This window comes from Tachyglossus aculeatus, chromosome Y4 (assembly GCF_015852505.1).
Source record: "Tachyglossus aculeatus isolate mTacAcu1 chromosome Y4, mTacAcu1.pri, whole genome shotgun sequence".
Taxonomy (NCBI): domain Eukaryota; kingdom Metazoa; phylum Chordata; class Mammalia; order Monotremata; family Tachyglossidae; genus Tachyglossus; species Tachyglossus aculeatus.
In genome coordinates, this window is record NC_052096.1 from 6,841,587 (window position 1) to 6,869,263 (window position 27,677).

Here is a 27,677-nt window from a genome sequence, read left to right on the forward strand (position 1 = left end):
TATTGAGCGCTTCCTGTGTGCAGAGCACTGTACTAAGCGCTCGGGAAGTCCAAGTTGGCAACATCTAGAGATGGGCCCTACCCAACAGCGGGCTCACAGTCTAGAAGGGGGAGACGGACAACAAAACAAAACATGGAGACAGGCGTCAATACCATCAGAATAAATAGAATTAGAGCTATGTACACATCACCACTAATTCATTCATTCCATCATATTTATTGAGCGCTCACTGCATGCAGAGCACTGGAGTAAACGCTCAGGAAGTCCGACTCGGCAACATCTAGAGACGGTCCCTACCCCACAACGGGCTCACAGTCTAGAAGGGGGAGACGGACGACAAAAAACAGACAGACGTCAGTTTATTGAGCGCTTCCTGTGTGCAGAGCACTGTACTAAGCGCTCGGGAAGTCCAAGTCGGCAACATCTAGAGACGGTCCCTACCCAACGGCGGGCTCAAAGGCTAGAAGGGGGAGACGGACGATGAAACCAAACATGGAGACAGGCGTCAAAATCGTCAGAAGAAATAGAATTAATGCTATTTGTTTAAAGTCATATTTAGCCTCTGCAGTGCCCGGTGCTGTTCTAATAATAATAATAATAATGATAATAATAATGGTAGTATCTATTAAGTGCTTACTACGTACCAAGCTCTGTTCTAAGCACTGGGCGGGGGGGATACAAGGTGATGAGGTTGTCCCCCGTGGGGCTCCCAGTCTTCACCCCCATTTTCCAGATGAGGGAACTGAGGCCCAGAGAAGTGAAGCGACTCGCCCAAAGTCACCCAGCTGACAGGTGGCGGAGGCGGGATTAGAACCCATGACCTTGGACTCCCAAAGCCCGGGCTCTTTCCACTGAGCCACTGGATGAATTGGCGGGGCTGGGGGGGTCTCAATAAATACGATTGAATGAGTGGATGAATTGGCGGAGCTGGGGGTCTCGAAACGATTGAATGAGTGAAGGAATGAATGAATTGGCGGAGCTGGGGTCTCAATAAATACGATTGAATGGGTGAATGAATGAATGAATTGGCAGAGCTGGGGTTTGAACCCAGGACCTCTGACTCCAAAGCCCGTGCTCTTTCCACTGAGCCCCGCTGCTTCTCATTAATGCCATTATTATTATTATTAGGCGGGGGAGACAGACAACAAGCCATTATTATTGTTATTATTATTATTAGAAGGGGGAGACAGACAACAAAACATGGAGGCAGGTGTCAAAATCCGGCTGACCCCTCTCCATCCCCCCCATCTTACCTCCTTCCCTTCCCCACAGCACCTGTATATATGGTTGTACAGATTTATTACTCTATTTATTTATTTATTTATTTTACTTGTACATCATCATCATCATCAATCGTATTTATTGAGCGCTTACTATGTGCAGAGCACTGTACTAAGCGCTTGGGAAGTACAAATTGGCAACATCTAGAGACAGTCCCTACCCAACAGTGGGCTCACAGTCTAAAAGGGGGAGACAGAGAACAAAACCAAACATACTAACAAAATAAAATAAATAGAATAGATATGCACAAATAAAATAAATAAATAAATAAATAGAGTAAAAAATATGTACAAACATATATACATATCTATCCTACTTATTTTATTTTGTTAGTATGTTTGGTTTTGTTCTCCGTCTCCCCCTTTTAGACTGTGAGCCCACTGTTGGGTAGGGACCATCTCTAGATGTTGCCAATTTGTACTTCCCAAGCGCTTAGTCCAGTGCTCTGCCCATAGTAAGCGCTCAGTAAACACGATTGATGATGATGATGATGATGATGAGCCACGCTGCTTCTCACTAATGCCATTATTATTATTATTAGGCAGGGGAGGCAGACAACAAGCCATTATTATTATTGTTATTATTATTATCATTGTTATTATTATTAGAAGGGGGAGACAGACAACAGAACATGGAGGCAGGCGTCAAAATCCGGCTGACCCAGGGTCCCGTCGAGGAGGGGTCTTCCGTTCCCGGGTTGGCATCGCTCCACGCCGGGGCGACCCCCAAGCTGGGGGGGCGGGGGAGGATGCCTTTTTCATTCATTCAACCGTATTTATTGAGCGCTTACCGTGTGCAGAGCACTGGACTGAGCGCCTAGTGCTGGCTTCTCCTTCTGGGGGGGCCCCTGGGCGGAGTTTTCCCGGCATTCCCGGCCTGGGGGGCTCCGGCCGCCCACGTCCGTCCGTCCTTCCGTCTCCCCCACCCGCAGACCACCTGAAGCCGTTCCTGGACGACTCCACCCTGCGCTTCGTGGACAAGCTGTTCGAGGCGGTGGAGGAGGGCCGGAGCTCCCGCCATTCCAAATCCAGCAGCGACCGCAGTCGGAAGCGAGAGCTGAAGGTGGGGACCGGCCGGGCACCGGCGCGGGGTGGGCACAGCGGCGCGGGGTGGGCACGGCGGCCCGGGGCGCCTCCCCTTCCGCACGCGGCGTCCCCGACTCTGCCCCTCCGCTCCCACCGCCCGCCCCCCGGGGCACCAGACTTGGGTAGGGACCGTCTCTAGATGTTGCCAACTTGTCCTTCCCAAGCGCTTAGTCCAGTGCTCTGCACACAGTAAGCGCTCAATAAATACGAATGAATGAATGAATAATCATGATGGTATTTGTTAAGTGCTTACTATGTGCAAAGCACTGTTCTAAGCACTGGGGTAATAATAATAATCATGATGGTATTTGTTAAGCGCTTACTATGTGCAAAGCACTGTTCTAAGCGCTGGGAGGGATACAAGGTGATCAGGTTGTCCCACGTGGGGCTCACAGTCCTAATCCCCACTTTACAGATGAGGGAACTGAGGCACAGAGAAGTGAAGTGATTGCCCAAAGTCACACAGCCGACAGTTGGCTGGGATTTGAACCCGTGACCTCCGACTCCAAAGCCCAGGCTCTTTCCACTGAGTCATGCTGCTTCTCTGGGCCCGAGTTCCCTCATCTGTAAAATGGAGATGAAGACTGTGAGCCCCCCGTGGGACAACCTGATCACCCTGTAACCTCCCCAGTGCTTAGAACAGTGCTTTGCACATAGTAAGCGCTTAATAAATGCCATCGTTATTCTTATTATTATTATTGTGACTTTGGGCAAGTCACTTCACTTCTCTGGGCCTCAGTGACCTTATCTGTAAAATGGAGATGAAGACTGGGAGCCCTCCCATGGGACAGGCTGATCACCCTGTAACCTCCCCAGTGCTTAGAACAGTGCTTTGCACATAGTAAGCGCTTAATGAATGCCATCACTACTATTATTATTATTGTGACTTAGGGCAAGTCACATCACTTCTCTGTGCCTCAGTTACCTCATCTGTAAAATGGAGATGAAGACTGGGAGCCCCCCGTGGGACAACCTGGTCACCCTGTAACCTCCCCAGCACCTAGAACAGTGCTTTGCACATAGTAAGTGCTTAGTAAATGCCATCATTAATATTATTATTGTGACTTTGGGCAAGTCACTTCACTTCTCTGTGCCTCAGTTACCTCATCTGCAAAATGGAGATGAAGACTGGGAGCCCCCCGTGGGACAACCTGATCACCCTGTAGCCTTCCCAGTGCTTGGAACATAGTAAGCGCTTAATGAATTCATTCATTCAATCGTATTTATTGAGTGCTTACTGTGTGCAGGGCACTGTACTGAGCGCTTGGGAAGTACAAGTTGGCAACATCTAGAGACAGTCCCTACCCAACAGCGGGCTCACAGCCTAGGAGGGGGAGACAGACAACAAAACCAAACATATTAACAAAAGAAAATAAATAGAATAAATATGTACAAATAAAATAGAGTAATAAATATGTACAAACATATATACATATATACAGGGACATATTCATTCATTCAATCAATCATATTTATTGAGCTCTTACTGTGTGCAGAGCACTGGACTAAGCGCTTGGGAAGTCCAAGTTGGCAACATCTAGAGACGGTCCCTACCCAACGGCGGGCTCACAGGCTAGAAGGGGGAGACAGACAACAAAACCAAACATATTAACAAAAGAAAATAAATAGAATAAATATGTACAAATAAAATAGAGTAATAAATGTGTACAAACTTATATACAGGTGCATAATTAATTCATTCAATCAATTGTATTGAGCGCTTACTGTGTGCAGAGCACTGGACTAAGCGCTTGGGAAGTCTAAGTTGGCAACCTATAGAGACGGTCCCTACCCAGCAGTGGGCTCACAGTCTAGAAGGGGGAGACGGGCAACAAAACAAAACATATTAACAAAATAAAATAAGAGTAATAAATACGTACAAACATATATACATATATACAGGTACATATTCATTCATTCATTCAATCAATCGTATTTATTGAGCGCTTACTGTGTGCAGAGCACTGGACTAAACACTTGGGAAGTACAAGTTGGCAACCTATAGAGACGGTCCCTACCCAACAATGCCTGCTGGGCATGAAACTTCTGGGGAATTCATTCAATCGTATTTATTGAGCGCTTACTATGTGCAGAACACTGTACTAAGCGCTTGGGAAGTCCAACTTGGCAACATCTAGAGACGGTCCCTACCCAGCAGCGGGCTCACAGTCTAGAAGGGGGAGATAGACAACAAAGCAAAACATATTAACAAAATAAAATAAATAGAATGGATATGTACAAATAAAATAGAGTAATAAATACATAAAAACATATATACAGGTGCTTTGGGGAGGGGAAGGAAGTAAGGCGGGGGGGCATTCATTCAGTTGTATTTATTGAGCGCTTACTGGGCTTTGGAGTCAGAGGTCATGGGTTCAAATCACAGCTCTGCCAATTGTCAGCTGGGTGACTTTGGTCAAGTCACTTCATTCATTCAATCAGTCGTATTTATTGAGCGCTTACTGTGTGCAGAGCACTGGACTAAGCGCTTGGGAAGTCCAAGTTGGCAACATCTAGAGACGGTCCCTACCCAACAGCGGGCTCACAGTCTAGAAGAGGGAGACAGACAACAAAACAAAACATATTAACAAAATTAAATTCATTCATTCAGTCGTATTTATTGAGTGCTTACTGTGTGCAGAGCACTGGACTAAGCGCTTGGGAAGTCCAAGTAGGCAACGTATAGAGACGGTCCCTACCCAACAGCGGGCTCACAGTCTAGACGGGGGAGACAGAGAACAAAACAAAAGATAGTAACAAAATAAAATAAATAGAATGGATACATACAAGTCGGTCCGGCCTGCTTCCCCTAGGAAGTGTTCGGGGACGACTCGGAGATCTCCAAGGAGTCGTCGGGGGTGAAGAAACGGCGCATCCCGCGCTTCGAGGAGGTGGAGGAGGAGCCGGAGGTCATCCCCGGCCCGCCGTCGGAGAGCCCCGGCATGCTGACCAAACTCCAGGTGAGCGGGAACGCCGGCCCGGAGGACGGGGCGGCCGCGGAAGTCGCGGCCCCTCACCCCCGAATCCCGTCCCTCCCGCAGATCAAACAGATGATGGAGGCCGCCACCCGGCAGATCGAGGAGCGGAAAAAGCAGCTGAGCTTCATCAGCCCCCCGGCCCCCCAGGTAAGGCGGGACCCCCCACCCTCAAATCGGGGAGGCCGACCCAGCCTGGGAGGCGGAGGGGGGAAAGCCATTCATTCGTTCATTCAGTCGTATTGATCGAGCGCTTACTGTGTGCAGAGCACTGGACTAAGCGCTTGGGAGGTACAGGTTGGCAACATCTAGAGGCGGTCCCCACCCAACAGCGGGCTCACAGTCTAGAAGGGGGAGACAGACGACAAAACCAAACATATTAACAAAATAAAATAGACTATTCATTCATTCATTTATTCAATCATATTTATTGAGCGCTTACTGTGTGCAGAGCACTGGACTAAGCGCTTGGGAAGTCCAAGTTGGCAACATCTAGAGATGGCCCCTACCCAACAGTGGGCTCACAGTCTAGAAAGGGGAGACAGAGAACAAAACAAAACATATTAACAAAATAAAGTAAATAGAATAAATATGTACAAATAAAATAGAGTAATTAATACATTCATTCCTTCATTCAATCGTATTTATTGAGCGCTTACTGCGTGCAGAGCACTGGACTAAGCGCTTGGGAAGTCCAAGTTGGCAACATATAGAGACGGTCCCTACTCAACAGTGGGCTCACAGTCTAGAATAAGTAGAATAAATATGTACAAGTAAAATAAATAGAGTAATAGATATGTACAAACATATATGCATATATACAGGAGCTGTGGGGAGGGGAAGGAGGACAAGTAAAATAAATAAATAGAGTAATAAAGATGTACAAGCATATATACATATATACAGGTGCTGTGGGGAAGGGAAGGGGGTAAGGCGGGCTCACAGTCTAGAAGGGGGAGACAGACAACAAAGCAGAACATAGTAACAAAATAAAATAAATAGAATAAATATGTACAAGTAAAATAAATAGAGTAATAGATATGTACAAACATATATACAGGTGCTGTGGGGAGGAGAAGGGTATAAGACGGGCTCACAGTCTAGAAGTGGGAGACAGACAACAAAACAGAACATATAAACCAAATAAAACAAGTGGAATAAATATGTACAAGTAAAATAAATAGAGTAATAAATATGTACAAACATATACATATATACAGGTGCTGTGGGGAGGGGAAGGAGGACAAGTAAAATAAATAAATAGAGTAATAAAGTTGTACAAACATATATACATATATACAGGTGCTGTGGGGAGGGGAAAGGGGTAAGGCGGGCTCATAGTCTAGAAGGGGGAGACAGACAACAAAACAGAACATATTAACAGAATAAAATAAGTAGAATAAATATGTACAAGTAAAATAAATAAATAGAGTAATAAATGTGTACAAACATATACAGGTGTTGTGGGGAGGGGAAGGAGGACAAGTAAAATAAATAGAGTAATAAATATGTACAAATATCTATATATAAAGGTGGGGAGGGGAAGGGGGTAAGGTGGGCTCACAGTCTAGAAGGGGGAGACAGTAAACAAAAGGAACATATTAACAAAATAAAATAAGTAGAATAAATATGTACAAGTAAAAAAAATAAAGTAATAGATATGTACAAACATATATGTATATACAGGTGCTGTGGGGAGGGGAAGGGGGTAAGGTGGGCTCACAGTCTAGAAGGGGGGAGACAGTAAACAAAAGGAACATATTAACAAAATAAAATAAGTAGAATAAATATGTACAAGTAAAAAAAATAGAGTAATAGATATGTACAAACATATATGTATATACAGGTGCTGTGGGGAGGGGAAGGGGGTAAAGCTGGGGGTGATGGAAGCGCTTGGAAGAGTCCAATATAACTGAGTTGGTGGGCTCATTCCCTGCCCACACCAAGCTTCCATTCATTAATTCATTCATTCAATTGTGTTTATTGTATTTATTGAATGCTTACTGTGTACTGTGTGCTTACTATGTTGCCAGCTTGTACTTCCCAAACGCTTAGTCCAGTGCTCTGCACACAGTAAGCGCTCAATAAATACGATTGATTGATTGATTGGAGAGCACCGGACTAAGCGCTTGGGAAGTCCAAGTTGGCAACATATAGAGCCGGTCCCTACCCAACGGTGGGCTCACAGTCTAGAAGGGGGAGACAGACAACAAAACAAAACATATTAACAGAATAAAAAAATAGAATAAATATGTACAAGTAAAATTAATAAATAGAGTACTGAATCCGTACAAACATAGATACATCTATACAGGTGCTGTGGGGAAGGGAAAGAGGTGTACTGTGTGCTTACTATGTTGCCAACTTGTACTTCCCAAGCGCTTAGTCCAGTGCTCTGCACACAGTAAGCGCTCAATAAATACGATTGATTGATTGATTGGAGAGCACTGGACTAAGCGCTTGGGAAGTACAAGTTGGCAACATCTAGAGACGGTCCCTACCCAACAGTGAGCTCACAGTCTAGAAGGGGGAGACAGACAACAAAACAAAACATATTAATAGAATAAAATAAATAGAATAAATATGTACAAGTAAAATTAATAGAGTAATAAATCCGTACAAACGTAGATACATCTATACAGGTGCTGTGGGGAAGGCAAAGAGGTAAGGTGGGGGGGATGGAGAGGGGGAGGAGGGGGCTGAGTGTGGGAAGGCCTCCTGGAGGAGGTGAGCGCTCAGTAGGGCCTTGAAGGGAGGAAGAGAGCGAGCTTGGCGGATGGGCAGAGGGATTGGGGGCATTCCGGGCCAGGGGGATGATGTGGGCCGGGGGTCGACGGCGGGACAGGCGAGAACGAAGCATGGTGAGGAGATTAGCGGTGGAGGAGCGGAGGGTGCGGGCTGGGCCGGAGAAGGAGAGAAGGGAGGTGAGGTAGGAGGGGGCCAGGGGATGGATGGACAGCCTTGAAGCCCAGGGTGAGGAGTTTCTGCCCGATACGCAGATTGATTGGTAGCCACTGGAGATTTCTGGGGAGGGGAGTAACATGCCCAGAGCGTTTCTGGACAAAGACCAGTGCCGTAGTTCCAGCGCTTAGAACAGCCCTTGGCACTTAAAAAACACCGTCGTTACAATCATCCCGGTCTAGGGGAGGGGGGAGGCAGACAATCCAAGAGCGGGAAGAAGGGACCGGAGCCATCATCATCATCAATCATATTTATTGAGCGCTGACTATGTGCAGAGCACTGTACTAAGTGCTTGGGAAGTCCAAATTGGCAACACATAGAGACAGTCCCTACCCAACAGTGGGCTCACAGTCTAAAAAGGAGGACAAGTAAAATGTCAGGAGTCAGGCACGCGGGAAACGGGCTCGGCGTCGGGGCTGGGGGCGTCCCGGGCCCGTCCGTCCGTCCGTCCCTCACCAGGCCTCTCCTCCTCGGGTGTCGCAGCCCAAGACCCCGTCCCCGTCCCAGCCGGAGCGACTCCCCATCGGCAACACGATCCAGCCGTCGCAGGCGGCCACCTTCATGAACGACGCCATCGAGAAGGCCCGCAAGGCCGCCGAGCTGCAGGCCCGCATCCAGGCCCAGCTGGCCCTGAAGCCCGGCCTCCTGGGCAACGCCAACATGGTGGGGCTGGCCAACCTCCACGCCATGGGCATCGCCCCCCCCGTGAGTACCGGGCCGCCGCGGGGGCGGGCCTCTCGGCCCCCGGCGAGGGCCCGCGGGCGGCCGGACCGACGAGACCGCCCTTCGAAGCCTCGGGACGGGGCCGGGGTCGGGGCCGAGGGGCGCGGAGGTGACGGAGACGTTTCAAGCCCGCCCCGGGGCCGGCCATCGCTCCATCGATCAATCAATCAGTCGTATTTATTGAGCGCTCACTGGACTAAGCGCTTGGGAAGTCCAAGTTGGCACCGTATAAAGACGGTCCCTACCCAGCGGTGGGCTCGCGGTGATCTTCAGGCGGCGCTTACCGAGCGCACGGCCCCTGTCAAAGACTTCGATTAACCCGCTTATTCACACCTCACCCGCGCCCGAGGAGGCAGGGCGCAAAGCGCCGGGTTCGTTAGGTAGCGAAACTATTAATAATAGTTAATATGGTAATCATAATTATTTTAATATATTTCACAATAATTATATAATATAAATATAACTGATATAATCGTATACATATAACAATTTAATATATAATTTAATATAATTTTATTCATGCATAATTATATAAAAATGATTTATATGATCATATAAATATAATATAAGTAATAATGATATAATTATATATATAATATAATAATACATTATATAATTATATATATAATATAATTATATATCATATAAGTATGTAAATATAATAATCCAGCATATAAAAATTTGATATAATTTTATTTATATATAATTATATAAATATAATTTATATAATTCTATAAATGCAATTTGATATGTATATATGATTTAATATACTTTTATTTACATATGAATATATATTATAGTTATAATTATAACTATGTAATGTAGGTAATATAATAATAATAATAATAATAATGGCATTTATTAAGTGCTTACTATGTACAAAGCACGGTTCTGACAGTAATAATAATGATGGCATTTATTAAGCACTTACTATTCATCCATCCAATTGTATTTATTATCGCTTACTGCGTGCAGAGCACCGGACTAAGCGCTTGGGAAGTCCAAGTTGGCAACATCTAGAGACGGTCCCTACCCCACAGCAGGCTCACAGGCTAGCCTCAGTGAGCTCACCTGTAAAATGGGGAGGAAGGCGGGGAGGCCCCCGTGGGGCAACCCGATCACGGATCGGCCGGTGCTGTTGGCTGAGCACCTCGGGGGGTGCAGAGTTATGTTGCCAACTTGTCCTTCCCAAGCGCTTAGTCCAGTGCTCTGCACACGGTACGCGCTCAATAAATAGTCCAGTGCTCTGCACACAGTAAGCGCTCAATAAATATGATTGAATGAATGAATGAATTTTATTTTGTTAATATGTTTTGTTTTGTTGTCCGTCTCCCCGTTCTAGACTGTGCGCCCACTGTTGGGTAGGGACCGTCTCTATATGTTGCCAACTTGGTCTTCCCAAGCGCTTAGTCCAGTGCTCTGCACACAGTAAGCGCTCAATCAATCCGATTGAATGAATGAGTGAATGAATGAATTTTATTTTGTTCATATCATCAGTCGTATTTGTTGAGCGCTTACTATGTGCAGAGCACTGGACTAAGCGCTTGGGAAGTACAAATTGGCAACATCTAGAGACAGTCCCTACCCAACAGTGGGCTCATATGTTTGGTTTTGTTCTCTGTCTCCCCCTTCTAGCCTGTGAGCCCATTGTTGCGTAGGGACCGGCTCTAGATGTTGCCAACTTGGCCTTCCCAAGCGCTTAGTCCAGTGCTCTGCACACACTAAGCGCTCAATCAATACGATTGAATGAATGAGTGAATGAATGAATTTTATTTTGTTAATATGTTTTGTTTTGTTGTCTCCCCCTTCTAGCCTGTGAGCCCGCTGTTGGGTAGGGACCGTCTCTGTATGTTGCCAACTTGGACTTCCCAAGCGCTTAGTCCAGTGCTCTGCACACAGTAAGCGCTCAATCAATACGATTGAATGAGTGAATGAATGAATTTTATTTTGTTAATACGTTTTGTTTTGTTGTCCGTCTCCCCCATCTAGCCTGTGAGCCCGCTGTTGGGTAGGGACCGCCTCTAGATGTTGCCAACTTGGCCTTCCCAAGCGCTTAGTCCAGTGCTCTGCACACAGTAAGCGCTCAATCAATCCGATTGAATGAATGAGTGAATGAATTAATTTTATTTTGTTCATATCATCAATCGTATTGATTGAGCGCTTACTGTGTGCAGAGCACTGGACTAAGCGCTTGGGAAGTACAAATTGGCAACATATAGAGACAGTCCCTACCCAGCAGTGGGCTCATATGTTTGGTTTTGTTCTCTGTCTCCCCCTTCTAGCCTGTGAGCCCGTTGTTGGGTAGGGACTGGCTCTAGATGTTGCCAACTTGGCCTTCCCAAGCGCTTAGTCCAGTGCTCTGCACACACTAAGCGCTCAATCAATACGATTGAATGAATGAGTGAATGAATGAATTTTATTTTGTTAATATGTTTTGTTTTGTTGTCTGTCTCCCCGTTCTAGACTGTGAGCCCACTGTTGGGTAGGGACCGCCTCTAGATGTTCCCAACTTGGACTTCCCAAGTGCTTAGTACAGTGCTGTGCACACAGTAAGCGCTCAATAAATACGATTGAATGAACGAATGAATGAATTTTATTTTGTTAATATGTTTTGTTTTGTTGTCTGTCTCCCCGTTCTAGCCTGTGAGCCCGCTGTTGGGTAGGGACCGCCTCTAGATGTTGCCAACTTGGACTTCCCAAGCGCTTATTACAGGGCTCTGCACACAGTAAGCGCTCAATCAATCCGATTGAATGAATGAGTGAATGAATGAATTTTATTTTGTTAATATGTTTTGTTTTGTTGTCTGTCTCCCCCTTCTAGCCTGTGAGCCCGCTGTCGGGTAGGGACTGTCTCTAGCTGTTGCCAACTTGGCCTTCCCAAGCGCTTAGTCCAGTGCTCTGCACACAGTAAGCGCTCAATCAATCCGATTGAATGAATGAGTGAATGAATGAATTTTATTTTGTTCATATCATCAGTCGTATTTGTTGAGCGCTTACTATGTGCAGAGCACTGGACTAAGCGCTTGGGAAGTACATATTGGCAACATCTAGAGACAGTCCCTACCCAACAGTGGGCTCATATGTTTGGTTTTGTTCTCTGTCTCCCCCTTCTAGCCTGTGAGCCCGCTGTTGGGTAGGGACCGCCTCTAGATGTTGCCAACTTGGACTTCCCAAGCGCTTATTACAGGGCTCTGCACACAGTAAGCGCTCAATCAATCCGATTGAATGAATGAGTGAATGAATGAATTTTATTTTGTTAATATGTTTTGTTTTGTTGTCTGTCTCCCCCTTCTAGCCTGTGAGCCCGCTGTCGGGTAGGGACCGTCTCTAGCTGTTGCCAACTTGGCCTTCCCAAGCGCTTAGTCCAGTGCTCTGCACACACTAAGCGCTCAATCAATACGATTGAATGAATGAGTGAATGAATGAATTTTTTTTTGTTCATGCATTTTTTGTTGTCTATCTCCCCCTTCTAGCCTGTGAGCCCGCTGTCAGGTAGGGACCGCCTCTAGATGTTGCCAACTTGGACTTCCCAAGCGCTTAGTCCAGTGCTGTGCACACAGTAAGCGCTCAATACGATTGAATGAATGAGTGAATGAATGAATTTTATTTTGTTCATGCGTTTTGTTTTGTCGTCTGTCTCCCCCTTCTAGCCTGTGAGCCCGCTGTTGGGTAGGGACCAGCTCTAGATGTTGCCAACTCGGACTTCCCAAGCGCTTAGTCCGGTGCTCCGCGCACAGTAAGCGCTCAGTCAATGCGATCGAACGAATCAATCCGATTGATGGACTGGACCGAGCGCCCGGGAGAGTCGCGGGCGAGGCGGGGGGAACCGGGGGGGCGGTGGCGGGCGGAGGGGGGCGGCCGGGACCGGGGGGCCGCTGAGTCCGGTGCTAGACGCCCCCCCCCTTTGCTTCCTGACGCCCGGGACAGGTCCGGTTGGTGCCAAATCCTCCCCTCCCACCCCCCCGTCAGCCTCCGCAAAGGTGTCCCATCCCACAGGAAGGTAGAGCTGAAGGACCAGACCAAGCCGACCCCGCTCATCCTGGACGAACAGGGCCGCACGGTAGACGCCTCGGGCAAGGAGGTGGAGCTGACCCACCGCATGCCCACCCTCAAGGCCAACATCCGGGCCGTGAAGCGGGAGCAGTTCAAGCAGCAGCTGAAGGAGAAGCCCTCCGAGGACCTGGAGGCCAACACCTTCTTCGACCCCAGGGTCTCCAGTGCCCCCTCCCAGCGCCCCAAGCGCACCTTCAAGTTCCACGACAAGGGCAAGTTCGAGAAGATCGCCCAGCGGCTACGGACCAAGGTGCCCGCCGGCCCGCCGTGGAGGAAGACGGGGCGGCCGCGCCCGCCGCCGGAGGACGGACCCACCACCAAGCCCACCGGGCCGCGGCCGGTCCCCCGGAAAGCTTCCCGGAGGAGGCGGCGGCTTGCCCTCTTTCCTTCTTTTTGCCTTTTCCCCCCGAGCGGCATCCGTTCAAGCGCTTGTGTGCCGGGCACTGTAGTAAGCGCGGGGGTGATCGATCGATCGGTCGTATTTAGCGAGCGCTCACCGTGTGCGGAGCGCTGGACTAAGCGCGGGGGTCATCGATCGATCGGTCGTATTTAGGGAGCGATTGCCGTGTGCAGAGCACTGGACTAAGCGCGGGGGTAATGGATCAATCGGTCGTATTTAGGGAGCACTTACCGTGTGCAGAGTACTGGGCTAAGTGTGGGGGTCATCGATCGATCGGTCGTATTTAGGGAGCGCTTACCGTGTGCAGAGCGCTGGACTGAGCGCGGGGGTAATAGATCGATCGGTCATATTTAGGGAGTACTTGCCGTGTGCAGAGCACTGGACTAAGCGCGGGGGTCATCGATCGATCGGTCATATTTAGCGAGCGCTTACCGTGTGCGGAGCACTGGACTAAGCGTGGGGGTCATCGATCGATCGGTCGTATTTAGTGAGCGCTTACCGTGTGCAGAGCACTGGGCTAAGCATGGGGGTAATTGATCGATCGGTCGTGTTTATTGAGTGCTTACCGTGTGCAGAGCACTGGACTAAGCGCGGGTATAATCGATTGATCGGTCGTATTTAGGGAGCGCTTACCGTTTGCAGAGCGCTGGACTAAGCGCGGGGGCCATCGATCGATCGGTCGTATTTAGGGAGCGCGCACTGTGTGCAGAGCACTGGACTAAGCGTGGGGGTGATCGATCGGTCGTATTTAGGGAGCGCTCACCGTGTGCAGAGCGCTGGACTAAGCGCAGGGGTCATTGATCGATCTGTCATATTTAGGGAGCACTCACCGTGTGCAGAGCACTGGGCTAAGCGCGGGGGTCATCGATCGATCGGTCGTATTTACTGAGCGCTTACCGTGTGCAGAGCGCTGGACTAAGCGCGGGGGTAATTGATCGATCGGTCGTATTTAGCGAGCTCTCACTGTGTGCAGGGCACTGGACTAAGCGCGGGGGTCATCGATCGGTCGTATTTAGCGAGCGCTTACCGTGTGCAGAGCACTGGACTAAGCGTGGGGGTAATCGATCGATCGGTCGTATTTAGGGAGCACTCACCGTGTGCAGAGCGCTGGGCTAAGAGCGGGGGTAATCGATCGGTCGTATTTAGGGAGCGTTTACCGTGTGCAGAGCACTGGACTAAGTGCGGGGGTCATCGATCGATCGGTTGTATTTAGCGAGCACTTACCATGTGCAGAGCGCTGGACTAAGGGCGGGAGTCATCGATCGGTCGGTCGTATTTAGCGAGCGCTTACCGTGTGCAGAGCACTGGACTAAGCACGGGGGTAATCAATTGGTCGGCCGTATTTAGCAAGCGCTTACCATGTGCAGAGCTCTGGACTAAGCGCGGGGGTAATCGATCAATCGGTCGTATTTAGGGAGCGCTCACCGTGTGCAGAGCACTGGACTAAGCACGGGGGTAATCGATCGATCGGTCGTATTTAGGGAGCGCTTACCGTGGGGTAATCGATCGATCGGTCGTATTTAGGGAGCGCTTACCGTCTGCAGAGCACTGGACTAAGCGCGGGGGTCATCGATCGGTGGTATTTAGGGAGTGCTTACCATGTGCAGAGCACTGGACTAAGCACGGGGGTAATCGATCGATCGGTCGTATTTAGGGAGCGCTCACCGTGTGCAGAGTGCTGGACTAAGCGCGGGGGTCATCGAACGATCGGTCGTATTTAGGGAGCGCTCACCGTGTGCAGAGTGCTGGACTAAGCGCGGGGGTCATCGAACGATCGGTCGTATTTAGGGAGCGCTTACCGTGTGCAGAGCACTGGACTAAGTGCGGGGGTAATCGATCGATCGGTCGTATTTAGGGAGCGCTCACCGTGTGCAGAGCACTGGACTAAGCGCGGGGGTCATTGATCGATCGGTCGTATTTAGGGAGCGCCTACTGTGTGCAGAGCACTGGACTAAGCGCAGGGGTAATCAATCGATCAGTCGTATTTAACGAGCGCTTACCGTGGGGTAATCGATCGATTGGTCGTATTTAGGGAGCGCTTACCGTGGGCAGAGCACTGGATTAAGTGCAGGGGTAATCGATCGATCAGTCGTATTTAGGGAGCGCTCACCGTGTGCAGAGCACTGGACTAAGCGCGGGGATAATTGATTGGTCGGTCGTATTTAGCGAGCGCTCACCGTGTGCAGAGCACTGGACTAAGCGCGGGGGTCATCGATCGATCGGTCGTATTTAGGGAGCGCCTACCGTGTGCAGAGCACTGGACTAAGCGCAGGGGTAATCGATCGATCGGTCGTATTTATTGAGCGCTTACCGTGTGCAGAGCACTGGACTAAGCGCTTGGAAAGTCCAAGTTGGCAACATCTAGAGACGGTCCCGGCCCAACAGCGGGCTCACGGGCTAGAAGGGGGAGACGGACGACAAAACAGTATAAGCTAATGAGGCCGGGCACAGAACCGTGCCCGTTCATTCATTCCTTCGGTCATATTTATTGAGCGCTTACTATGTGTGCAAAGCACTGTATTACCAGAAATCCCAGCTCCACCGACTGTCAGCTGTGTGACTTCACTTCTCTGGGCCTCAGTTCCCTCATCTGTAAAACGGGGATGAAGACTGTAAGCCCCCACGGGGGACAACCTGATCACCTTGTAACCTCCCCAGCACTTAGAAAGAACAGTGCTTGGCACATAGCGCTTAATAAATAAATGCTATCATAATAATAATGACTATGGCATTTGTTAAGCGCTTACTATGTTCCAAGCACTGTTCTAAGCGCTGGGGAGGATAAGAGGCGATCAGGTGGTCCCACGTGGGGCTCACAGTCTTCATCCCCATTTTAATAATAATAATAATAATAATGATGGTGGCATTTATTAAGCGCTTACTGGGGCTCACAGTCTTCATTCCCATTTTAATAATAATAATGATGGCATTTATTAAGCGCTTACTATGTGCCAAGCACTGTTCTAAGTGCTGGGGAGGATACGAGACGATCGGGTGGTCCCACGTGGGGCTCACCGTCTTCATCCACATTTTAATAATAATAATCAATCAATCAATCAATCATATTTATTGAGCGCTTACTGTGTGCAGAGCACTGTTCTAAGCGCTGGGGAGGATACGAGGCGATCAGGTGGTGCCATGGGGGGCTCACAGACTTCATCCCCATTTAAATAATACTAATAACGATGGCATTTATTAAGCGCTTACTATGTGCCAAGCACTGTTCTAAACACTGGGGAAGATACGAGGTGACCAGGTGGTCTCACGTGGGGCTCACAGAATTCATCCCCATTTTAATAATACTAATAACGATGGCATTTATTGAGCACTTACTATGTGCCAAGCACTGTTCTAAGCGCTGGGGAGGATACGAGGCGATCAGGCGGTGCCATGCGGGGCTCACGATCTTCATCCCCATTTTAATAATAATAATAACGATGGCATTTATTGAGCGCTTACTATGTGCCAAGCACTGTTCTAAGCGCTGGGGAGGATACGAGGCGATCAGGCGGTGCCACGTGGGGCTCATGGTCTTCATCCCCATTTTAACAATAATAATAATGATGGCATTTATTAAGCGCTTACTATGTGCTAAGCACTGTTCTAAGCACTGGGGAGGATACGAGGCGATCAGGTGGTGCCACGTGGGGCTCACAGTCTTCATCCCCATTTTAATAATAATAATAACGATGGCATTTATTAAGCACTTACTATGTGCCGAGGACTGTTCTAAGCGCTGGGGAGGATACAAGGCGATCAGGTGGTGCCATGCGGGGCTCACGGTCTTCATCCCCATTTTAATAATAATAATAACGATGGCATTTATTAAGCGTTTACTATGTGCCAAGCACTGTTCTAAGCGCTGGGGAGAATACAACGTGATCAGGTGGTCCACGTGGGGCTCATAGTCTTCATCCCCATTTTAATAATAATAATAATGATGGCATTTATTAAGCACTGTGTGCCAAGCACTGTTCTAAGTGCTGGGGAGGGTACAAGGTGATCAGGTGGTCCACGTGGGGCTCATAGTCTTCATCCCCATTTTAATAATAATAATAATGATGGCATTTATTAAGCGCTTACTATGTGCCAAGCACTGTTCTAAGCGCTGGGGAGGATACGAGGCGATCAGGTGATCCGACGTGGGGCTCACAGTCCTCATCCCCATTTTAATAATAATAATAATGATGGCATTTATTAAGCGCTTACTGTGTGCCAAGCACTGTTATAAGCGCTGAGGAGGTCACAAGATGATCAGGTTGTCCCACGTGGGCCCCATTTTCCAGATGAGGTACTGAGGCCCAGAGAAGTGAAGTGACTTGCCCAGAGTCACACAGCTGACAGTCGGCGGAGCCGGGATTTGAACCCAAGACCTCCCACTCCAAAGCCCGGCCTCTTTCCACTGAGCCACCCTGCTTCTCTGCGCTATTAAGCGCTTGGCATTATCCCATTTGCGGTTCCCAGTCTCCATCTCCATTTACGAACGAGGAAACCGAGGCCCAGAGGAGCGAGGCGACTTGCCCGAGGTCACCCAGCGGACAAGGGGCGGAGCCGGGATTAGAACCCAGAGCTTCCGAGTCCCAGGAGCGGGCTGTGTCCACTACGCCGCCCCACTTCTCTTGTGGGGCGTCCGGAAGGGAGCGGGGCCCCGGGGTCGGGGGTTAGGTCAGCCCCGGCTCCTCAGCTCATTCGTTCAGTCGTATTTATTGAGCGCTTACTGTGTGCAGAGCGCTGTGCTAAGCGCTTGGGACGGACCCGTTGGCAGCATAAGTCGGTCAGCTGGGTTTGAGCACCCACTGTGTGCCGAGCACTGTACTGAGCGCCCGGGAGCGCCCGAAAGAGGAGGCGGACGTGGTCGCCGCCCTCGGAGGAGCCGGGTGATGGAGTCAATCCCGGGGAGGAGAAGCAACGGAGAACGCGGATCCGGCCGGGAGGGGGTCGGGGGGTGAGCGGGGGCCGGCGGGGTGACGGGCTCTCACCCCGGCTCCCGGCCCGTGTCCCGGCCCATCCCGTCCCGCCCCCGGCCCCCCGGCCCCGCAGGCCCAGCTGGAGAAGCTGCAGGCGGAGATCTCGCAGGCGGCCCGCAAGACGGGCATCCACACGTCCACCAAACTGGCCCTCATCGCCCCCAAGAAGGAGCTGAGGGAAGGCGACATCCCCGAGATCGAGTGGTGGGACTCCTACATCATCCCCAACGGCTTCGACCTGTGAGTCCCCGCGCCCGCTGCCGCCCGCCGCACGCCCGCCTGCCGGCCGCCACGGCCCTGGGGACGGCACCATCCCTTCCTCCCCCTTCCCCTACTTCCCTTCCTCTGTTCCTTCCCTTCCGCCTCCCTCTCTCCTTCTTCCTTTCCCTCCCTCCTCCGTCCTCCCTGTGCCCCCCAAGCGCTTAGTCCAGTGCTCTGCACACAGTAAGCGCTCAATAAGTACAATTGAATGAATCCCTTCCTCCTCCCTCTCCTCCATCTTCCCTCCCTCCTCATCTCTCTCCCTCCCTCCTCATCTCTCTCCGTCCTTCCTCATCTCTCTCCCTCCCTCCTCATCCTCTCTTCCACACTTTCCTCCATCCTTCCTCCCTCCCCCATTGCTCCTCCCTCCATCTTCCTTCTCTCCTCCATCCTCCCTTCCTCACATCTCTCCTTTAGTCTCTCCTCCATCCTCCCTCCTTCCTCCTCTCCTTCCCTCCGTCCTCCTTCCCTCTCTCCATCCTCCCTCTCTCTCTTCTCCCTCCTCCCCCCAGCTCCTCCTCCTCCTCTTCCCCTGTCTCACCTCCCTCCTCCCTCTCTCCTTATCCTCTCTCCCTCAGTCTCTCCTCCATCCTCCCTCCCTCCTCCTCTCCCTCCCTCCTCCTCTCCCTCCCTCCCTCCTCCCTCCCTCCCCCATTGCTCTTTCTCCCTCCTCCATCTTCCTTCCTCCATCCTCCCTCCCTCACCTCTCTCCCTCAGTCTCTCCTCCATCCTCCCTCTCTCTCTCCTCATCCTCTCGCCCACACTCTCCTCCATCCTCCCTCCCTCTCCCATTGCTCCTCCTCCCTCCTCCATCCTCCCTCTCTCCTCCATCCTCCCTCCCGCCTCTCCCTTAGCCTCTCCTCCCTCCCTCCTCCTCATCCTCTCTCCCACTCTCTCCTCCATCCTCCCTCCTTCAGTCTCTTCTTCCTCTCCCTCAGTCTCTCCTCCGTCCTCCCTCTCTCCTTATTCTCTCTCTCTCATTCTCTCGTCCGTCCTCCCTCCCTCCTTCTATCGCTATCCTTCCTTTAGACTGTGAGCCCACTGTTGGGTAGGGACCGTCTCTATATGTTGCCAATTTGTACTTCCCAAGCGCTTAGTACAGTGCTCTGCACACAGTAAGTGCTCAATAAATACGATTGATGATGATGATGATCCCACCCTCCATCCTCATCCTCTCTCCCTCAGTCTCTCCTCCATCCTCCCTCCCTCCCCCATTGCTCCTCCTCCCTCCTCCTTCTCTCTTCCATCCTCCCTCCCTCGCCTCTCTCCCTCAGTCTCTCCTCTATCCTCCCTCCCTCAGTCTCTTCCCCATCCTCCCTCCAGCTCCTCCTCTTCCTCTCTCCCTCACTCTCTGCTCCATCTTCCCTCCCTCCTCTCCTTCTCTCCATCCTCCCTCCCTCAGTCTCTTCTCCATCCTCCCTCCAGCTCCTCCTCTTCCTCTCTCCATCAGTCTCTCTTCCATCCTCTTTCCCTCCTCCTCTCCCTTCTTCCATCCTCCATCTTCCCTCCCTCCTCTCCTTCTCTCCATCCTCCCTCCCTCAGTCTCTTCTCCATCCTCCCCCCAGCTCCTCCTCTTCCTCTCTCCCTCAGTCTCTCTTCCATCCTCCTTCCTTCCTCCTCTCCCTTCTTCCATCCTCCCTCCCTCCTCATCCTCTCTTCCACTCTCTCCTCCAGCCTCCTTCCCTCGCCCATTGCTCCTCCTCCCTCCTCCATCTTCCTTCTCTCCTTCTCTCCTTCATCCTCCCTCCCTCACCTCTCTCCCTTTGTCTCTCCTCCATCCTCCCTCCATCTCCTCATCCTCTCGCCCACTCTCACCTCCATCCTCCCTCCCTCTCTTCTCCCTCCTCCCCCAGCTCCTCCTCTTCCTCTCCCTCAGTCTCTCCTCCATCCTCCCTCTCTTCTTATCCTCTCTCCTCTAGTCTCTCCTCCATCCTCCCTCCCTCCTCCTCTCCTTCCCTCCATCCTCCCTCCCTCCTCCTCTCCTTTCCTCCCTCCTCCCTCCCTCTCTCCATCCTCCCTCCTTCAGTCTCTTCTCCCTCCTCCCCCCAGCTCCTCCTCTTCCTCTGTCCCTCAGTCTCTCCTCCATCCTCCCTCTCTCCTTATCCTCTCTCCCGTAGTCTCTTCTCCATCCTCCCTCACCTCTCTCTCTTAGTCTCTGCTCCATCCTCCCTCCCTCCTTCTCTCCTCATCCTCTCTTCCCCACTCTCCTCCATCCTCCCTCCCTCAATCTCTTCTCCATTCTCCCCCATCTCCTCCTCTTCCTCTCTCCCTTAGTCTCTCCTCCATCCTCCCTCCCTCTCTCCTCCCTCCCTCAGTCTCTTCTCCCTCCTCCCCCAGCTCCTCCTCTTCCTCTCTCCCTCAGTCTCTCCTCTGTCCTCCCTCTCTCCTTATCCTCTCTCCCTCAGTCTCCCCTCCATCCTCCCTCCCTCCTCCTCTCCCTCCCTCTCTCCTCATCCTCTCTCCCTCAGTCTCTCCTCCATCCTCCCTCCCTCCCCCGTTGCTCCTCCTCCATCTTCCTTCTGTCCTCCATCCTCCCTCCCTCGCCTCTCTCCCTCAGTCTCTCCTCCCTCCTCCTCCCTCTCTCCTCCAGGTCTGTAATTTATTTACTTCTATTAAAGTCCATCTCCACCCCTCTAGACCATCAGCTTGTTGTGGGCAGAGAAATGTGTGTTTATTTTTGTCTTGGCCTCTCTCAAGCGCTTAGTACAGTGCTCTGCCAACAGTAAGTGCTCAATAAATACGAATGAATGAATAACTCTTCCCTTCCTCCTCCACCCTCCCTTCCTCCTCTCTCCTCCCTCTCTTGTCCTTCTCCCTCATTTCCCCTTCCTCCTGCCATCTCCCCCGGCCCTTCTCTCTCCCTCTTTTTTCATGGCCTTTGTTAAGCGCTTACTATGTGCCAGGCAGTGTGCTGAGCGCCAGAATAGATTCAAGGTAATCAGGTTGGACACAGTCCGTGTCCCACATAGGGCTCACACTCTTCATCCCCATTATACAGATGAGAGAACCGAGGCCTCGAGAAGGGAAGTGACTTACCCAAGGTCACACAGCAGAGAAGGGGCAGAGCCGGGATGAGAACCCGCGTCCTTCTGGCGCCCAGGCCCTCTAGGCCTTGCTGCTTCTCTCCCTCCTTCCTCCTCCCTTCCTCCTCCCTTTCCTCATTCCTCATCCCAGGAGAAGCAGCGTGGCTCAGTGGAAAGAGCCCGGGCTTGGGAGTCAGAGGTCACGGGTTCAAATCCCGGCTCCGCCAATTGCCAGCTGTGTGACTTTGGGCGAGTCACTTCACTTCTCTGAGCCTCAGTTCCCTCATCTGTCAAATGGGGATGAAGACTGGGAGCCCCCCGTGGGACAACCTGATCACCTTGTAATCTCCCCAGCGCTTAGGACAGTGCTTTGCACATAGTAAGCGCATAATAAATGCCATCATTATTATTAATGGGGGTGAAGACTGTGAGCCCCATGTGGGACAACCTGATCACCCTGTATCTCCCCCAGCGCTTAGAACAGTGCTTGGCACATAGCAAGCGCTTACCAAATACCAACATCATTATTATTATTCCTACAGTCGTATTTATTGAGCGCTTACTGTGTGCAGAGCATTCATTCATTCATTCAGTCGTATTTATTGAGCGCTTACTGTGTGCAGAGCACTGGACTAAGCGCTTGGGAAGTCCAAGTTGGCAACATCTAGAGACGGTCCTGACCCAACAGTGGGCTCACAGTCTAGGAGAGCACTGTACTAAGCGCTTGGGAAGTACAAGTCAACATCTAGAGACGGCCCCGACCCAACAGTGGGCTCACAGTCTAGAAGAGCAGTGTACTAAGCGCTTGGGAAGTACAGCTGGCAACATATTATCCCTCCGTCCCCGTCCCCTCTTTCTTCCCCCTTCCCTTTCTCTCCCTCCCCGCAACCCCTCGGGAGCGACCAGTCAGTGAGTCCTTCGTATTTATTGAGCGCTTACGGCATGCGGAGCCCCGTACTAAGCGCTTGGGAGAGGACATGAATGGATGAGGCTGGGGGGCAGGGGGGGGGTGATAACTGGGCTTCCCTCGGCGGTGCCGGAGCACTGTGCTGAGCGTTGCGGCTCCCGGCGATCATCGGGGTGACCACACGGCAGGGTGCCCAGAATGGGGAAAGCAAGGATCTTCTCCCCGTTTGGCAGATGGGGAAAACGGGCCCAGAGAGGGGAAGTGACCTGCCCAAGGTCACACGAAAGGAGCGGAGCCGGGATTAGAACTCGGGTCTCCCGACTCCCAGCCCCGCGCACTCTCCGCTCGGCCACACTGCCTCTCAGTAGGCGTGTGATTTATTTTCTTTTGGTGAGTTGTTTTGTTTCCCGTCTCCCCCTTCTAGCCTGTGAGCCCACTGTCGGGTCGGGGCCGTCTCTAGATGTTGCCACCTTGGTCTTCCCAAGCGCTTAGTACAGTGCTGTGCACACAGTAAGCGCTCAATAAATGCGATTGAATGAATGAATGAATGAATGAATTTTATTTTGTTAATATGTTTTGTTGTCTGTCTCCCCATTCTAGACTGTGAGCCCACTGTTGGGTAGGGACCGCCTCTAGATGTTGCCAACTTGGTCTTCCCAAGCGCTTAGTCCAGTGCTGTGCACACAGTAAGCGCTCAATAAATACGATTGAATGAATGAATGAATTAATTTTATTTTGTTAATATGTTTTGTTTTGTTGCCTGTCTCCCCCTTCTAGACTGTGAGCCCCACTGTTGGATAGGGACCGTCTCTATGTGTTGCCAACTTGGACTTCCCGAGCGCTTAGTGCAGTGCTCTGCACACAGTAAGCGCTCAATAAATACAGTTGAATGAATGAATGAATGAATTTTATTTTGTTAGTATGTTTTGTTTTGTTGTCTGTCTCCCCCTTCTAGACTGTGAGCCCACTGTTGGGTAGGGACCGCCTCTAGATGTTCCCAACTTGGACTTCCCAAGCGCTTAGTGCAGTGCTCTGCACACAGTAAGCGCGCAATAAATACGATTGAATGAATGAGTGAATGAATGAATTTTATTTTGTTAATATGTTTTGTTTTGTTGCCTGTCTCCCTGTTCTAGACTGTGAGCCCACTGTTGGGTAGGGACCGTCTCTATATGTTGCCAACTTGGTCTTCCCAAGTGCTTAGTACAGTGCTGTGCACACAGTAAGCGCTCAATAAATACGATTGAATGAACGAATGAATGAATTTTATTTTGTTAATATGTTTTGTTGTCTGTCTCCCCGTTCTAGACTGTGAGCCCACTGTTGGGTAGGGACCATCTCTATATGTTGCCAACTTGGACTTCCTGAGCGCTTAGTGCAGTGCTCTGCACACAGTAGGCGCTCAATAAATGCGATTGAATGAATGAATTTTATTTTGTTTATATGTTTTGTTTTGTTGTCTGTCTCCCCCTTCTAGCCTGTGAGCCCGCTGTCGGGTAGGGACCGTCTCTAGATGTTGCCAACTTGGACTTCCCGAGCGCTTAGTCCAGTGCTCTGCACACAGTAAGCGCTCAGTAAATACGATTGATTGATTGATTGATTGATTTCAGCAGCAACGAGGCCCCCAAGAAGGAGGAGTACTTCGGAATCACCAATCTCGTCGAACACCCGGCCCAGCTCAGCCCCCCAGGTAACGGGCGCGGAGCCCCTCTTCGTTGGGGGGGTCCCGGCGGGACGGGGTGGGACGGGGGGCGGCCGGCGGTCGCCCAGGGCCCTGTGAGCTCCCGACCGGCCAAAAAGGAGCCACGGCGGGGGCGGGGGCGGCCGTTGCGCTATTCATTCGTTCATTCAATCGTATTTATTGAGCGCTCACTATGTGCCGACTAGCCTGTGAGCCCACTGTTGGGTAGGGACCGTCTCTATGTGTTGCCAACTTGGACTTCCCAAGCGCTTAGCCCAGTGCTCTGCACACAGTAAGCGCTCAGTAAATACGACTGAATGAATTAATGCAGAGCCCCATGAGGGACAACCTTGATCACCTTGTATCCCCCCCCCAGCGCTTAGAACAGTGCTTGGCACATAGTAAGCGCTTAATAAATACCACCATTATCATTATTATTACAAGGTATTCAGATTGTCCCACATGGGTATTCAGATTGTCCCAGCCTTCATCCCCATTTTACAGGTGAGGTCACCGAGGCCTGGGGAAGTGAAGTGACTTGCCCAAAGTCACCAATCAGACAAGTGGCGGAGCCGGGATTCGAACCCATGACCTCTGACTCCCAAGCCCAGGCTCTTTCCACTAAGCCACGCTGCTGCATAATAAATTATGCATTATTTATTATTATTATTTATTATTATGCCATTTATTATTATTATTATTATTAAATCAGGGTGGACAGGGTGGAGGGGGAGAGGACCAGATTCCTTTTCATTCATCTCCATTCCTTCAGTGGTATTTATTGAGCGCCATGAGGAGAGCACCGTACTAAGCGCTTGGGAAGCTGCGGTGCAACAGACTGTTGGGTAGGGACCATCCCTCTGTGTTGCCAACTTGGACTTCCCAAGCGCTTAGTCCAGTGCTCTGCACACAGTAAGCGCTCAATAAATACGATTGAATGAATGAATGACTTTGGGCAAGCCACTTAGCTTCTCTGGGCCTCAGTTCCCTCATCTGGAAAATGGGGATTAAGACTGTGAGCCCCACGTAGGACAACCTGATCACCTTGTCACCTCCCCAGCGCTTAGAACAGGGCCTTGCACATAGTAAGCCCTTAATAAATGCTACCATTATTATTAGTAGTTAGCGCTCAATCAATACGATTGAATGAATGAATTCAGTTGTATTTATTGAGCGCTTACTGTGTGCAGAGCACTGGACTAAGCGCTTGGGAAGGACAAGTTGGCAACATCTAGAGATGGTCCCTACCCAACAATCAATCGTATTTATTGGGTGCTTACTGTGTGCAGAGCACTGGACTAAGCGCTGGGGAAGTACAAGTTGGGACCATATAGAGACGGTCCCTACCCAACAATCAATCAATCAATCAATCGTATTGATTGAGCGCTTACTGTGTGCAGAGCACTGGACTAAGCGCTTGGGAAGTCCAAGTTGGCAACATGTAGAGACGGTCCCTACCCAACAATCAATCAATCAATTGTATTTATTGAGCACTTACTGTGTGCAGAGCACTGGACTAAGCGCTGGGGAAGTCCAAGTTGGCAACATAAAGAGACGGTCCCTACCCAACAATCAATCAATCAATCAATCGTATTGATTGAGCGCTTACTGTGTGCAGAGCACTGGACTAAGCGCTTGGGAAGTCCAAGTTGGCAAGCATATAGAGACGGTCCCTACCCAACAATCAATCAATCAATCGTATTTATTGAGCACTTACTGTGTGCAGAGCACTGGACTAAGCGCTGGGGAAGTCCAAGTTGGCAACATAAAGAGACGGTCCCTACCCAACAGTGGGCTCACAGTCTAGCAGGGGGAGACAGACAACAAAACATATTATTAATCGCCTTTTCTTTCATTCACTCCATTGTATTCATTGAGCGCTTACTGTGTGCAGAGCACTGGACCAAGCGCTTGGGAAGTCCAGGTTGGCAACACATAGAGACGGTCCCTACCCAACAGCGGTCTATGAGTGGATCAATCAATCAATCAATCTTATTTATTGAGCGCTTCCTGTGTACAGAGCGCTGGACTAAGCGCTTGGGAAGTCCAAGTTGGCAACACATAGAGACGGTCCCTGTCCAACAGCGGTCTATGAATGGATCAATCAATCAATCAATCGTACTTATTGAGCGCTTCCTGTGTACAGAGCGCTGGACTAAGCGCTTGGGAAGTCCAAGTTGGCAACATCTAGAGACAGTCCCTACCCAACAGTGGGGTCATGAGGGAAGGCCACATCCTTTTAGACTGTGAGCCCACTGGTGGGTAGGGACCGTCTCTAGATGTTGCCAACTTGGACTTCCCAAGCGCTTAGTCCAGTGCTCCGCACACAGTAAGCGCTCAATAAATACGATTGATTGATCCTTGGGCCCCCTCGGGGTTGCCAACTTGGACTTCCCAAGCGCTTAGTCCAGTGCTCCGCACACAGTAAGCGCTCAATAAATCCGATTGATTGATTGATGGGCCGCCCCCATCCCGCCCCCCGCCCTCTCGGGCCTCTCTCTCCCCCCGCTGCAGTGGACAGTGACACCCCGGTGACCCTGGGCGTCTACCTCACCAAGAGAGAGCAGAAAAAGCTGCGGCGGCAGACCCGGAGGGAAGCTCAGAAGGAGCTGCAGGAGAAGGTCAGGCTGGGCCTCATGCCTCCTCCGGAGCCCAAAGGTGAGAGACCCCCACGACGGGCGGGACGGGTGGTCCGGCGGGCGGCCGGGGGGTCCAGAGCAGTCACCCATCCGCTGTAGAGGTCACCTGTAGAGAAACAGCGTGGCTCAGTGGAAAGAGCCCGGGCTTTGGCGTCCGAGGTCATGGGTTCAAATCCCGGCTCCGCCACCTGTCAGCTGGGTGACTTTGGACAAGTCACTTAATCCATCAATCGTATCTATTGAGCGCTTACTGTGTGCAGAGCACTGGACTAAGCGCTTGGGAAGTCCAAGTTGGCAACATCTAGAGACGGTCCCGACCCAGCAGTGGGCTCACAGTCTAAAAGGAAAGGTGATCAGGTTGTCCCACAGGAGGCTCACAGTCTTCATCCCCATTTTAATAATAATAATGATGATGATAGCATTCATTAATCAATCAATCAATCAATCAATTGTATTTATTGAGCGCTTACTGTGTGCAGAGCACTGTACTAAGTGCTTGGGAAGTACAAGTTGGCAACAGATAGAGACAGTCCCTACCCAACAGTGGGCTCACAGTCTAAAAGGGGGAGACAGAGAACAAAACCAAACATACTAACAAAATAAAATAAATAGAATAGATATGTACAAGTAAAATAAATAGAGTAATAAATATGTACAGACATATATACAAGATTAAGACTGTGAGCCCCATGTGGGACAACCTGATTAAGAAGCGCTTACT

At 50.4% G+C, this 27,677-nt stretch overlaps 1 protein-coding gene across 3 annotated transcripts in view; it reads left to right on the forward strand.

Moving 5' to 3' along the window:
• The window catches only part of PRPF3 (pre-mRNA processing factor 3), a 47,580-nt gene that overhangs the window by 1,618 nt on the left and 18,285 nt on the right, over window positions 1-27,677 (forward strand). The window contains exons 2-9 of one of the 3 annotated variants that reach the window (XM_038768929.1): window positions 2,213-2,343; window positions 5,180-5,326; window positions 5,408-5,491; window positions 8,786-9,006; window positions 12,953-13,328; window positions 18,519-18,685; window positions 24,247-24,326; window positions 26,832-26,975. In XM_038768929.1, the coding sequence (XP_038624857.1) occupies window positions 2,213-2,343; window positions 5,180-5,326; window positions 5,408-5,491; window positions 8,786-9,006; window positions 12,953-13,328; window positions 18,519-18,685; window positions 24,247-24,326; window positions 26,832-26,975 (1,350 nt within the window). The remainder of the gene's footprint in view (window positions 1-2,212; window positions 2,344-5,179; window positions 5,327-5,407; window positions 5,492-8,785; window positions 9,007-12,952; window positions 13,329-18,518; window positions 18,686-24,246; window positions 24,327-26,831; window positions 26,976-27,677) is intronic. The other 2 variants (XM_038768930.1, XM_038768931.1) reach the window with 2 other exon arrangements.